At 36.4% G+C, this 14989-nt stretch overlaps 2 protein-coding genes across 2 annotated transcripts in view; one reads left to right on the top strand and one right to left on the bottom strand.

Moving 5' to 3' along the window:
- Positions 1 to 14989, top strand: part of LOC132729007 (uncharacterized) — a 94864-nt gene that overhangs the window by 66615 nt on the left and 13260 nt on the right. The gene's annotated exons all lie outside the window — the stretch shown is intronic.
- On the bottom strand, positions 489 to 6553 carry LOC132729008 (uncharacterized). The gene is made up of 3 exons (XM_060714732.1): positions 3061 to 6553; positions 1986 to 2588; positions 489 to 980 (listed from the first exon to the last, which is right to left on the bottom strand). The coding sequence occupies exons 1-3, from the start codon at positions 6481 to 6483 to the stop codon at positions 489 to 491; spliced, it is 4518 nt and encodes a 1505-aa protein (XP_060570715.1). The 5' UTR covers positions 6484 to 6553.

Genomic DNA, 14989 nt, shown 5'->3' with positions numbered 1-14989 from the left:
AGATTTTCCCGCCTTTTTCCCGCCTTTTTCCGTTCTCCCGGAGGTGGTAATGACAGTTTGGTAGGCTTATATTCCGTTACTTCTCCGAACCCTTTGGTTTTCAGTTGCAGCATACGTTGATATTTTTCGTAAGGTACCAAAATAAACTTTTCCATTATGCCAATACCGGTTCCAAATACGCGAAAGCAATTTTCACCAGGGTGTAGATCACTCTAGGCTTATGTCGAATGGCCTCCCTCTTTTGTTTGAAACCTATTGATCTGTTTCCAATTAGATGAATGACACGTCTTTGACGTTTAAGTTGAGCTTTCTCCGAAGGTGTAAGGCGTATTTTAAAGCGCAGAATATTATAGGCAATTTGAGTAAGAGCTTTCAATTGCTGTTTAGTAATTTTACTCAACAATGCCTTCCTTTGTGTCGTTGTAGTACTTTTAAGGAGATGTAAGAAGTGACGACCATGGTTACTCTTAGAAGTTTCACACTGCTTCTTACGTTAGTTTATAAACTAAAGGGTCCTCGCCGGGAAAAACATGCGTTCTTAGACGGTATTTATCCTCAGCATGTGGACTCATGTCTACCAAAAAATAACCGTGTTTTGTACTTAAGGCGTCCTCATAGGCTTTCACAAATCCTTTCGATTTACCGGGATAGAGCTGACGTCCCAATATTCCCACCTGAGACACATCTCTTAAATTTTTCATCAATACCATATACCAAGTATTTAAGGCAATTGTCCTGGCATGTTTACCTCCTGGATACAGGTTTTGCGTGATAAGTATGACAGATACTCTCCTGTGGTGGCAACCTTGCGTGAAGAGTAGCTCCATATCTTTGTTTTTCATCACTTCATGCATGAGATCATCAATGATAATCAGCTTATGTCTTTTGTCTTTGGTAAAGTCATCCATTTCTTCCGCTGTTGGTAGACCTCGTTTACTGTAAAAATTTGGAATGGACCGTTCCATTTCATCAAATAAGTCCTGATGAATACCATAAGAATATAAGATGTGTGATGGTGGGTCTTTAGAATACATATCTCTCAAGTTAAGCAAAAACTTGTACACCCATTGCGTTTTTCCGCTTCCCGTCTGTCCACTTATACACATACTGGAGCATGGTTCGAAAGGTAGAGATGCCTTCATTATTATTTCTTCAGCTTAGGACTAGGTAAGGCGTATCCTATACAACTGCTTAGCAAACTTATCCACAATTCGCTAGTACCGTTTTGAAGGGATAGATTTATAATTGAGACGATGATAATAATGTAGACAATAATCATTTGGCAAAAGTAGACAATTTCAGCCTGGGGTACTCGTGTACCTAATAAATGCCACTTGTCTCCGTTAGAACGTATTTCTTCATCCGCTTTTGAAAAGTGAATAAACGTGTCCCTTTCGGGTTCATGGGACTCGGTATCGTTCATATTCTTACGAAAGATAGAATGAAATAAGCAAGACTGCATATTCTTACATACTTTTATTCAATAATATACATTTTTAATACACATGTGACAAAAAACAGAATCATACGTGACAAATATTGAAAAAAGTAGTTACACTTTTTGAAACAGCAATGACACTTTTTGACACATTAGTGACACTTTTTGAATAAGCAGTGACACTTTTTGACACAGCAGTGACACTTTTTGAAACATACCCTATGGAAAATTACATGTAAACGTGCAAAAACTGAAATATGCGTAACACTTTTTGAATCAGTAGTGACAAAAATTGAAAAAGCAGTTACACTTTTTTAACGCATGTGACAGAAAACGAAACAATAAGAACAAATATTTACAACAGCAATAATTTATTCTAATATCCATATGGTACTGTATCATAATTGTCCAGTTTTCTACGCTTGGTATACACCATCTGATAACTTTTCTTTTCTTCCCTATTGTACAATTTTCTTTTTCTTTTATCTCTACAAATTTTACTAGGGTTTGTTACTACGATATTTGAATTCTTTTGTGGGTCTGTTACTATATCTTTCACACTTTCAAAGTTGATGAGTTGGCTATTTGTATAATTTAATGTGAAACCCCTGACTTTACAAGTTTCGTTGTTTTTATTGGTTCTATAGGCATAATTTTTAGGACCACCCGACACAAATTCTACAATATGCTCCCCTCCACTCAGCTCATCCGTGAGTTCACCCAAGTAATCTCCTAATGGCGGATCATACTGTCCAGGGCGACTCACATAGATGACGCTGTCCGTATCGTAATACAGCACTCGTCTATCGAGCTTTTCGAGCACACTGTAGAGTTTGAGTCTTGCCCAGCATGTAGTAAACGTAGCTAAGTAGATGTTCGTTTTATTATCTTCGGGTTGGCAGTCTTGTTTATATTGCCATTCTATTTGTATCATGTCATTGGTAAGTATATGAAAATTTAAAGGTTCTTTCGTCGGATCGGCAAACAACTGGAAAAAGAGGTTGACCTGTTGTTCGTGAAAGAACTCTGTCTGGCGCATATTGAGTCTCTGACCAAACTTACCCCAAAAACTGTTGAGACATAATTTAGCCAGAGCTCTCAAACCTGGGTTCTTCGAGATGTTTGCCCGATCCAACGAAACTCCCTCTTTCTGTAAGTATTGAGACACATAATTGTCATATCTTGCTGACTGTGTATCCAGTCAGGAGAACCGCTTGCCTCTTGCTTAAACTTTAAAAACGTGTTTATGTAATTGGCAAACAGTCCCCCTGATCTGGTCTTTGGGTCATATTGTGTGGATTCCTCCCAGTGGTATACTTCGTAAATCTTTTTAAGTTGATATCCTAACTGAATGGCCGTTTGAATCTCCGGAGTACACCACGTACCAGTCAACTCTCTTTCTTGTTCAGAACATGCGCATGGGTTTTGATTTTCATATCGGCGCAGGTCCTACATAGGGGAAATTTCAACTTGTTATTTGAGCGATACGGTAGCACGGGATGGTATAATCCTCTAGGTGGAAGTATTTTGACCTTAGCTATACCGAAATAGTCCTTAATGTCTTTTAAATCTTTGGTTATGATGGTAGGATGTCCTACGGGATATTGATAATACTTATTCACCCATGGATACAAGCTCGTAAAATCCACGTACTTAGTTTTTTCCTGTTCTTCCGCTTTGTAATAAAGTTGACTGGCATTGGTGCGACCCCCAAAGAAACTTTCCCTCGGGTCTAACCTATCAATTATATCTAAGCTTTCTACGAATTGTTTCAGTTCAGTATTTTGAATCTTTTGTTTTTTGAATTCGTGGTCCCAAATGCAAACGTATTTCATGCCTAACTGTTGGATGTAAGCTTTCTTTTTCATCGTTAACGCGTACAATTCATCTAATGATTGGTTGGTGAGTGGGTGACGCGTTTCTTCTCGGTTATCTGCGAAACAATCAGGGCATCCATGAAAGATACAACCATGGAACTCATAGGCCGTGTTTGTTTCCTCGCAGTAACCGTCTAATTTGTAACGTGTTCCCAGTAAAGATTTCTTTCCCTTATTTAAAGCGTGCTGAATTTTGACGTTTTTTGTACACGCCACCCATTCTAACCATTGTATGGACGCTTCGCTATATTGATCATTATAACCATTAGGAGAAATTTTCGCTATGGGTGTCCTTACAAATTCTGTCTCACTTACTTTCTCACCCGTGAGTTTGGTTTCGAGGATCCATTCGTTTTCGCGCAACACATAAAGCTTTCCGTCTATTAATTTTGAAGGTATCCAATCATCCCTGCCCTCTAATTTTACTTTCCATTCTTCTTCTAAAAATTTGGTTCTAAAGACATTCATGCAGACGGAAGCTATGGTCACGGAATCGAATGGATCCACGGCTCCGACCCACGTTTTTTCTTTCTTTCCTTTTTCATTCACCACCTCTATTCTTTCACCCGTAGCACTCATTAACAACTCTCTAAATTTCAAACACGCTTGTCTTAAAATATCTACATCACTTCTACAATAATCCAACATTTCTTTTCTAAAATCAAACACGTCGTCCTTTCTCTCACTCAACCACACTAACAATTCAGCTCTCTCTTTCTCACTCATAAAATCATGACCATAACACTGAGCATCTGGGTACGGGCCTACATAATTCTGATTCTCGCTAGTATTGAAGTAATGAGGAAACCAACCTTTCTTTAATTCAGTCAATCCAAACGCTTTAGGGAGGGCGGACAATTTCATAGGTAAAAAGTTGAGACTGTCAATCACTTTGATATGTAAATCCGACTCTATTGTCATATACATAATTTTGGAGCCACTGTAAATAATCTTGTCCGGTCTCATGGATTGGTCTATTAAGTACTCTAACAGAAAATAGCCGTCGTAACCTTTCATATTATGAGCAAATACTTTGAAATATTCGTGATGAGGGGAAAACAACCATTCACCAAATTTTTCTGCAGTGTCGGCTCCTTCGAACGTGACTTCTCTGAATCCACATTTACCCGGACACGGTCCTGGGTCTTCATTATCATGTAGCTCAGAGTTGTCACATTCGTCGCACCGCGTACCGCATTTTTTACATATAGATTCGGGGGTCAATGGTTTATCGATACATTTTGGACATACAGTATGTGCTACTACGAAATTGGGACGATGAGTGGCTTTTCCGCACCAAGATGATTTACAGTGTTGACATTTAGAGCAAGATTTACATACCTCATGTGATTGACAGTCTTTACAATCTCTTTTTCTACTCGCTACATATCCATTTTCACACTCTGACACTTCATCCTGACAACATTCAAAATCAAAAAATATAAATTTAGAATTATAATGTTCCTTGGCTGGTATTGATCTGAGATAACATAAATGTCCTTCCATTACATATTGTTCGCACGAGTTACACAAATATTCTCCGCACTCATGGTCTTCTTTTTTCCTTTTGTCGGTCCTTATGACTTTGTAGCATGTTGGGCATTTCCAGTATTTTTGACATTGGGATAGTCCATTGGGTTTTCCTTTACATTTTCCTTTTTTGTGTACCGGTACTGTCTTGTGTTGATTATAGCACTTTTCTGATCTGCATGTCATATTGCAGTTATCACATTTGACTGTATTTTCTGTTTCCGGGCAATTATCCGTCTTACATACTATACACGAGGTCTCACACTGATGTCTTTCTCTATGGTCGTAGTGTTTGAGGCATTGGTCGCAGAAATACATCGCGCTGAAGAATCCCGTGATGCTGGTAATGGCATGAAAGTGGTCGTCGTCCACGAGATACAGGTAAATACATGGACGCTTGTCCTTACTAGGGCTAGTTATGAACTTGTTACCTAGTCTAGCACTGACCACCATCACGCGCACTCCCAACACTTCTTCAAACGCCTCTACATCGTTTAAACTAGCGGACCGATCTAAGGGCACTCCGGCTAATTGGCTGATGGCTACCGCTAGTTGTCTCTGTTCATCGCGAGATTTTGAACGTAGATGTTTATAGTAACTCTCTGGCACTTGCTGATGTTCTAGTATAAGCTGTATATTAGACTTCTTTTGGCGGTTTTTAGCAATTTCTTTCCATTCGTCTTGGCTACATCTGTTTAACTTGGCCCAGCTCACCCCGATCGCCCTGGCCATACACATTTGGTCATCATTTTCGATGGTCACTATAGAGGTTTTCAACTTTAACGAATTATTTTTTCCTTTTAGTTTAGTGATTCTTCGTCGTGGACCACCGCTTCCTTTTGGTAATTCGATGGAGCCTATAGAAATATAGAAGCTTTCATCGATGGACAAGTTTTGGTTGCTATTCAGTACCTTTTCGATGATTTCCATCACTTTATTGGCGGTCAACTGGTCCCAGGGCTGGAGGGGCACAATGATGGGGTCGTGTAATCCTTGATGATGAATAACGACACGACCCAAATCGTTCCCCGCCAAATTGCCCCGGGCTTCTTCGAGCACGTCTTCAAACATTTGGTGAAGTCCTTGTCTCACATCTTGCAGTCTCTGTCCATTATACTGTTCATCAATTTTCACTTGATATGTACGATCCACCGCTGCTTTTGTTGCGTATGTCCTTTCTGATTTTTTACTTATCGTATACTGAAGCTCCCGTGGGGCGTCGGGCCTATGAGAGGGTCCCGCTTGAGGCTCATCCCCACTCCCTACTTGTAGCCCTGGTGATTGAGGGCTCCACTCCCCGTCTTCCACACAAGCAGTCGCCATCTTATCCATTTCTTCGTCAAATAATAGTGCTCTTACTGCACCCTCGATTTCCTCTTGCTCTCTTACGTACTCTAGCGCCAAATCAAAATTTTCCGTGTCTTCTCGGTTCTGCATTGTGTCGTTTAAACTGTCGAGTAATCTTTCCATTTGTTCATTCACAAAGTCATCTCCATATTGTGGGTTCCTTAACTGAAATAGTCGAAACCGCACCCCGGGGGAATCCTGTATCCCCCATGTCGCAGCAAAATTCATTAATTCTTCAGCGTCGGTGAAAGAATTCACCATCATTTCGAAAGTAGCTGCTATGTTTTCCATGTTGTCGGTTAGAGTTCTGAAGTCAGAATGACGGAGGGGGCTAAAGCGCTCTCTTATATACTCTCCGTTGCGCGAGTCATATCTATTTTTGGTAAGAACGTCATCGTTCTCCATTTTGATTGGTTAATGAAAAAGAGTGGGTTCAAAACGAGGCTGTCTATTTTTAAACGTCATCGTTCTCCATTTTGATTGGTTAATGAAAAAGAGTGGGTTCAAAACGAGGCTGTCTATTTTTAAACGTCACCGTTCTTCAATTTCATTGGCTAATCAAAAATAGCAATACCGGTTTAAACCTGTCGTAACTGGACCGTTTAACGATAGGCTATAGTAACTTGTCATAAATAGTTTGATAGGCAAGGAGTAAAGACTGGGGGTAAGCTTATTTTAGTTATTTTAATGATTTTTACGCATGAGTGATTTTAATTTCGATTTTAGTCCGTATTCATAAAGAGCGGCTTAAGACATTTCGTTTGATACCAAACACGCCTTAGTTCGGTCCGGACGTGGTACAGAAAACACGTTTTTACGCTTCAGTGATTTCAGTTCCGGTCCAATGGCTTTTTGAATAGCGTCAGGTAACAGGTGTGGTAAAATGCTTTCCAACGATACCAAACACGAGTATATTCGGTCAAGTAATAACGGAAAAAATCGATTTTGAAATTTCTGTGACGTCACTTCCGGTGACTTTAAACTCGAATTACTCGAAAACGGTAAAAGATAAACCCATAAAACTATATATTTTCTTAATCAGCGCGACGAGACGAATCGATTGGTAAAAAGTTCTAACGTTTTTATTGACTTTCGCAATTTAGGGTTTAAAATCGCTCTTGCGTCATAACTCAAAAACGGCTGAAAATCGAATCGAGAACCCCGGGTCAAAACGAAAGCTTTCGGTTTATTCTATCTTATAACGACTTTATCTCGAAAATTTTGAGCGTAAACGGTTGCCCAAACGATAAAAAACCGGTTTATAGCTTAAATGTATTATAAATTTCATTTAAAATCAGTTTACAACTTTCTTATACATAAGTTATTCATTCAAAATCAGTTTACAACTTTCGTATACATAAGTGTATTCATTCAAAATCAATTTTCGTAAAAAAAAAAACGGGAATTTAAAGTGTTCATAAAAATCACAAAATTTGACCAGTTGTTAAGGGCAACCGTGTTTAAAATATGCAATCAGTTGACCGTAGTATGCACTTGAAAGGAACCTAATTAAGGGGTACGATATATAAAGCGTAAATTTGTGAATGCATGCGAAGAGAAAAGGTCCGTCAATTCTATTAATCTTTTGTGATTAATGAAAAGCTATATTTAGTAACGAAGGATAAAGGGTTTTTGTTCAACATAGTTCCGCTAGGTATTGTAAATCTAGACTAAGTGGCGACTGTACTTGACGGTCGCTGCGTTTGAAAGGATAATAGATTCTTTTGTGATTAATAAAAAGTTATATTTAGTAACGAAGGATAAAGGGTTTTTGTTCAACATAGTGCCGCTAGGTATTGTGAATCTAGACTGAGCGGCGACTGTACTTAATGCCTTTTTCTTTCATTGACACCCGCGTGGGGCTGATGAAATAGCTCCTGGTGGTTGTGAAATACCGCGACTAAAAATAGATCATGCGCAGTCTACAAGAACGTTACGCTATGACAGTCATTTCCTTACTAAATGTAGGTAAGTAAACGAGTTATATTTGTATCAATATTATTTTGAACCTATTAAAAAACTATTTTTTATAAATTAAAATGTTAAGTACGTATCTATTTACAAACATTTCTTTTATCTGTCATAATGGTAATTATCTCTCCGTCTAGGGCCGAGGACCTGACCCTCAATGTCCGCGATTCAAGCCCTAAATCGTGTATACGAGTCAGCTCCGTATACTTCCGGGAGATTAAAAATAGATTTCTAAAAATAGACGGATGATCACATTCTCAAAATAGAACGATGATGTCATTCCAAATAAAAAATCCAATATGGCCGCCGCGCATGCGCAGAAGTGACGCCAAACCGACCCCTATACTACTCAGAACAATGCATTTTGAAGATCATTAAGTGTTTTGAACTGCCGTCCCTTCAGCTCTCCTTTGATGTGTAGAAAAGTATAGTGTACCAAACTAAATTATTCTTTATATAAAGTTACGGCGTCATTTAATAGATTAATTGATTTTAAAAAAATGATTACAAAAAATACGATACCTTAATAACTATCTATCAACTCTTTGACGACCACACGAAAACGTTACAATAGGGCAAATGACGTCATATTTTCTAGTGACGTCAGGAATACGTACACACACTTTTCCCGGAATTTTGACGCTTATATGTGATGCATCAAAGGAATGAACTAAGCCATTTTCGTCGTGTGCCGGTTTAACGTTACTAAGGTAACTGTATGATGAGACGTTTTCACGACACGCTGGATACCGGGCTTTTTCTTTTGGTTTCTTATTTGAGACATACATGTATTTCACCTTCAAGTGATATATAATTCATGTTTTTTTTTATCAATTACTCTCACGACAATAACTGCAGTGCACGAAAACTGTACGGGACCGGGCAATACAGAATTACAATCGAAAATCTGTGAAAAATATGTTAAAAGCATATCGACCTAACGGAGGCAGGTAGGCAGTCAGGTAGGCAGGCAGGTAGGTATGCAGGTAGGTAGTAAGTAGGTAGTCAGGCATGTAGGCAGTCAGGTAGGTAGCTTGGCAGGTAGGTAGGTAGGCAGGTAGGTAGGCAGGTAATCAGGTGGGTAGGTACATATGTAGGTAGATAGATCTCTGTACATCACGTGATGCTCAGTTGGATTTAATAAAGAAAGGACATTGGTCGATCAACGGCATAAACCTTAAGGTGACTCACATCTAATATTAAAATTGTTATATCGTTCTCATATTTTTTCTACGTCTATATGGCAAAAATCAAAATATCAGTAGAATACTTGAAGATGACCCCAACCTCATTAAATGTAGATAAAGTTAGTGCATACTACTTCATATTTTGCTGCAAACCATATACATGTATTTTGTTTCGGCAGACCAATAACATATTGTTACTTAATGTTCTTTTTTAGCCTTTTTTCAGTCTACAAAAAATGCGTGATGATGTATTCTCACCGCCTTTCAGATCAATTCGATCAAGCACAATCAAGCGATCGGGAACCAGTCTAGCTGTCAAAAGACATGTCAAAAAAATTCAAGTAGCGATCGAGTAGATAAGACGTCGAGAAGCGATCGTATAGTGATCGAGTAGAAGATCTAGATGATCGAGAATAAATCGTGTAACGATCTAGTTTGGTCGGGTTCATACATCGGGTAAACAACTCTTACCCGATCTGTACACAATCATCTTGACTTCTACTCGAGCATCATCCGATCTGGTCGGGTGGAAATCTGGCAACAATCGAGCAGAGGTCCAGTTAGTCTAGTTGAGATCGTGTATGGCTCGCGTATAGGTCTGGGTGATCGAAAAGAAGTCGGGATGTTGGCCGGTTGTCGTAGAGAAGAAGTCGTAAACATGGTCGACTTGAGGTCGTGTAGGATTCGTGAATTTGCATTTAATCCAGCTTGGTCGGGCTTCATCGGGGAATTAATGTTTTCGGGACGATCGAGTTGATCTGATCGGCGGTGAGAACATAGCTTTAGCAAAAAGTTCTATAAATTGAGAAAAAAATACACACAAGAAACGGAGATAAGAAAAACTATCTCTTGAACTGTAGTACAACCAAAACCAACATTATATATCCAAATTTGTGTGCAAATGATAAGCGTACTACGTACTATACGCTTCATAATGATTTACCACTTATTAGATAAAAAATACGCTAAAACGTGCCGTAACATAGCACAATCTTGAAACACACTGGCAGTAACAAACGTTATCATAATTAAGAACTCTAGGACAATTGCAGAGTTATCGCATGAACTCCATGACATTTGGAAAATCGGGTATAAATCTATTAGCCTGGGCATAACATTTGAAACTTTCCATTTTAATAAGGTAATAAGGTATGGCAACGAAAGAGATCATAAATGAAAAGGTCAATACGTTCGAGTGCGCAAGTAATTTGGAATTTTTACACAAAATTACGAGATTTAAACAAGAGGCGATGACAAATGGATTTTAAAGTGTTTTTTTTCTGAAATAAAATACAAATTTGTAAGGCAAGCTTAATAATCAAAATTTAATTTAGCACTTGAACTCCCCATTTAACTTTATTTCAATGTTTCACGTGTTTCTCTAGTATACAATAAAGTTTTCTGACGAAATATGTTACGTTTTCCATGAACTCCGTAACAAGTTATCATAATAAAATCCATCCTGCGTGTAACCGTTCCTCCCCCTTGATAGTATGCACTGTCTTACCTTAAATCCTGGCTCCTCCCCTGTTTGGCTATGCTTGTCAAAAAGTAATACATTTCTTATTTATAGATATATAATGTTTGTTTCAGTTGTCCGCGCTTATTCACCAGTGATGGAACATTTTAAACATTTTTCTTTTTTGTTTGTTTTTGATGCGAATTCTTTTGTAGTAGTGATAGAAATGGTAAGATTTTGATTTACTGAAAATTTATTTATTCTATGTTTTGAATGTTTTAAAAAAATGTCTTTACAATATGTTATTATGTCAAGGAAGTGAAAGCAGACGACAATTTATTGTTTTATTTTATTTCAAATTATTGGTGACTTATGATGTTATACTAGTCCAATTAGGACTCGCGACGAGATATTGTGCTATTTTCGTGTCTGGGCAATATCTGATGAGATTCTGCTCCAGAACGAAAATATCTCAGAATCAAGCTTTGGCACGTCAATATATTTTGACTAGATGTTATACATGTATAATTATAGTCCACTGTTATTAACGGTTTCGATTAGATATTTACCACTCATTTATATTTGAAAGCTGAGTTATACGCTGAAAAACCAAAGTCTAGTGAGCTTCAGATGGCTTGAGTTTCATAATTAGCCGTGAAAAAAATTATTTAACTTTTCATATTTTTACATTTAATATTATCAATGAAAAATGTAAAATATCAGATAATGAAGGATAAACATGAAATAGGTTAGAGTCACCGGACCAGTGCTCAACCAGTATTTCACAAAATCCAGAAAAAAACTCTTTCAAAACAAAAAGATTGCTCGGAAACTTATTTTTGTTACAAAGCCGGGCCTTTCAAACTTAATAAACAAAAGCGTTTTAAGGACACTGATCAGGATATTGTCAAACAATATTGACCTAGCACTTCATTAACTTTCATAAAGGTCATTTGAATAAACACTGACCAGTATCTATCGAATATATTGATATAACTTCACTCGTCAATGAGGTGTGGTACATTGTTATAGATGTCGGACTACCGATCTGAAGGTCTCTGGTTCGTTTCCTCACAAACACCATGTTATGATATTTTTTTTAAGTTACTTGCAAGAATTAATTTGAAATCATTTTACTACACCTGGTTTTAGAATACCTTTTAAGTGGTGTTTCTATACACAGTTATATTTTTATTTCATTACAGTATCTTTCAACTGTTCTCTTTGTGACATTATGCAGTCGTATAATGTTTTGGCGCATATACACTATAAAGGCAGTTATTAAAAATACTACATGCCTATTGTACACACATCAAAAAGGTTTGCAATAATGTCATTTAACAAATGGATATTTACATTCTTCTCGATTTACAAGTAATGCGTAACGTTTTCGGAATATACCGACTTCAGGGTCAAATGCAAGAGTGCCAGGTCAATGTTGTTGGACACGGAGTTGTACATAGGGCATAAGACCACTATATTTTTTAAGCAACGTAACCAGTGCTCGACCAGGTGGTTATATTTTTATCAGAACTTTTACTTTTGAAAAACAGATATGACTTTTGTGTTAAACAAATTTATTTCAAAAATATTTTGGAACATTTATGTCTTAGTGTGTATGTAAATATAAGATAAATATGAAAGAATGGAAATGTTAGAGATTGACAAATAAAGTGTTTTAAAGATGCTTTTTACTTGGGAGTTTGAGATTACTTATTCTCATATTCTATCACTGCAAACATAGTAAAGTGGGATACGGGTCTGCCCTTTAAGTGATGTGTTCCTTATTTGTAATCGGACAGCTGACATATTTGTTTACATGTTCATAGCCATTGCCTTGTATGGGAAGCCGGGTTTTGATGATTTGTGGGGGCCCTTCAATTGAAAACATAAGAGTAAAGGAAATTTAACAAAGCATTGTCCAAATTTGCCCTAAATTATCATTATTTCAGTCCTTTAAATAGTTTTTACTGCAACTTTTATTATAGACATATATTTTGTACTGTTTATTATCGTCTGCAAAATTGCCAAGTTCTACCAAACTTTGAGTGTAGAGGTTACAGGTCAGGTATAAATAGCACACATAACTCCGAGCGTTGTTTTTTTTCACTTAAATAACGCATAAATCGTACGCAAATAGAAGTATTGGTCGAGCAATGGGCTGGTCGAGCACAGGTACGGTGACTCGATAGATGATGTGTTTTAAAGTAGACATTATTCAATAAGCCATTTTAATGTCACGTGATTGTGTTTGGCCATTAAAATGGGTAATTGAATATTTGCCTACTTTAAAACACATCATCTATCATTCTTGAATAGTATGTATATGGTATTTTGGTCTAACCTAGCAATTTAAAATTAAGTAACAAACCATGTAAATAGCAATTCAATGCTGGGGGTTGATGACTAAAGTCCTTTTTTTCTGCCAAATTATCGAGCGTTAGTCTACCAAAATTAAGTAAATTCATAGGTATAAAAGTAAACAATGCATTATTAAGCTTATGGCTTTAAGAAATCGAAAGTGCAAAATGTCAACCTGTTTACATAGGGTCCAGTATGTTTTCAACATGGTTGTCAGACATTTCAATCAAATTTGTACCGAAACTGACTTTTTTGAATGTCAAATATTTACATCGTATTTTTTATCAAAGATAACACTCTGTGTTTTACATATAAAATCACGTGGTAGAAATACTTTTATAGTCTGATTTTATTGACCTGTCAAATATGAATACTGTTATGCGATGAAAATTCGCAAAATCTTTATGCGATAAAAATTCATGAAATAATCTTTTTTATATTTTTGTAATTGTCATTTTTGTATTCAAGCATATTTTTTAAAATTTTATAAAATCATTTTGTTGCCACATGCTAAAGATGCCATTCATTTCTCAATTGGAGGTTGAGCAGTCTAAGAAATTCATATTTTGATAAGTAATCTGTTATACAAATTCTGGTGATAAATCTTTATTGAAATAGAAAACATACATTCCGGCTTAAGACAGCCATTCCGGCCTAAGCCATGTTTGTTTGATAAGGCGAACAAAAAGTGTTTTAGCACTTTTTTCGGCACAAGCCGCCGGCAGTGGTTCGGGATATTTCGATATATAATTTTTGATTGGTTGTTTTTTTTTGTAACGTCAATGGTTATTAGTTCGAATCTTTTTTGGTCTTTCTTTAAAAAGTGTGTCTTTCCTTAGTAAAGTCACTTTATTTTGGACTTTACATGTGTTTTATTCTTTAAAATAAAAAAGGAAAGTAAACATATTCTTCTTGATATTGTAGGTAAGAATTTTATATTTTGATTTACTGACAGATTTTGTTAAACTTGAATTCTCAAAATGTTGTTAACATGTTCTCTCAAGATTACATTTTATAAATTGTAAATGTGTCTATGTTTTTGTAATAGTTAAACATTTTTATTATTTTTGTTTGTTAACGGACCCAGTGTAAATTGATAATTCAATTCCGAATCCGCTTATTTATCCTTTGCCTTGATTAGCGCCTCTTTTGGCTAAACTGATATTGTAATGACGCACCTAAGGTTTATGACACAAGTAGATTATACTGAATCATGTTTATAATTAATTGCAACATGTTTTATAATTCATTGCAAAATGTTTTATATTCTTGACAACATGTTCTATATTTAATTATGTAATTTTAACATGTTTTATAATTCATTTTAACATGTTTTATATTTCATTCCATATGTTTGTTGTTATCATTTTCACTTTATGTTGGACTTTACATGTGTTTTATTCTTAAAATAAAAAATGGAAAGTACACATATTCTTCTTGATATTTAAGATGTCTTGGAAGAGAGTCACAAACAGGGGCAACAACTCCTGAGTTACGTAAACAATAGAGACCGTGCATCAAAGCACAAAAATACATTTTTTAAGATTAATTTTAATATTCGATCCAACTTCGGTTATATCCATGTAGTTAACGATAATTAATATGGAAAATATAAATAATGTTTTGAAAAGTCACAATATATAAGTCGTAATCACATCCTGTAAAGTGAGTGCCTGGTATACGAGTGGTCAGTGGTCAGAGGATAACTGTTGTCATAGTTTCGTTTCTTTATTTATTTTTTTAAGTATTTTTAATAGAAATGACCAAGTGTTTACAAAAATGTAGAACTAACCAGCTAGTGGTACTCCTTATTGCGTTA

The sequence above is a fragment of the Ruditapes philippinarum genome, unplaced genomic scaffold (assembly GCF_026571515.1).
Source record: "Ruditapes philippinarum isolate M1 unplaced genomic scaffold, ASM2657151v2 ctg88_1_1_1_1, whole genome shotgun sequence".
NCBI classification, from domain to species: Eukaryota; Metazoa; Mollusca; class Bivalvia; order Venerida; family Veneridae; genus Ruditapes; species Ruditapes philippinarum.
Note: the sequence above shows the minus strand (reverse complement) of the source record. Positions and strands in the feature narration are given on the sequence as shown.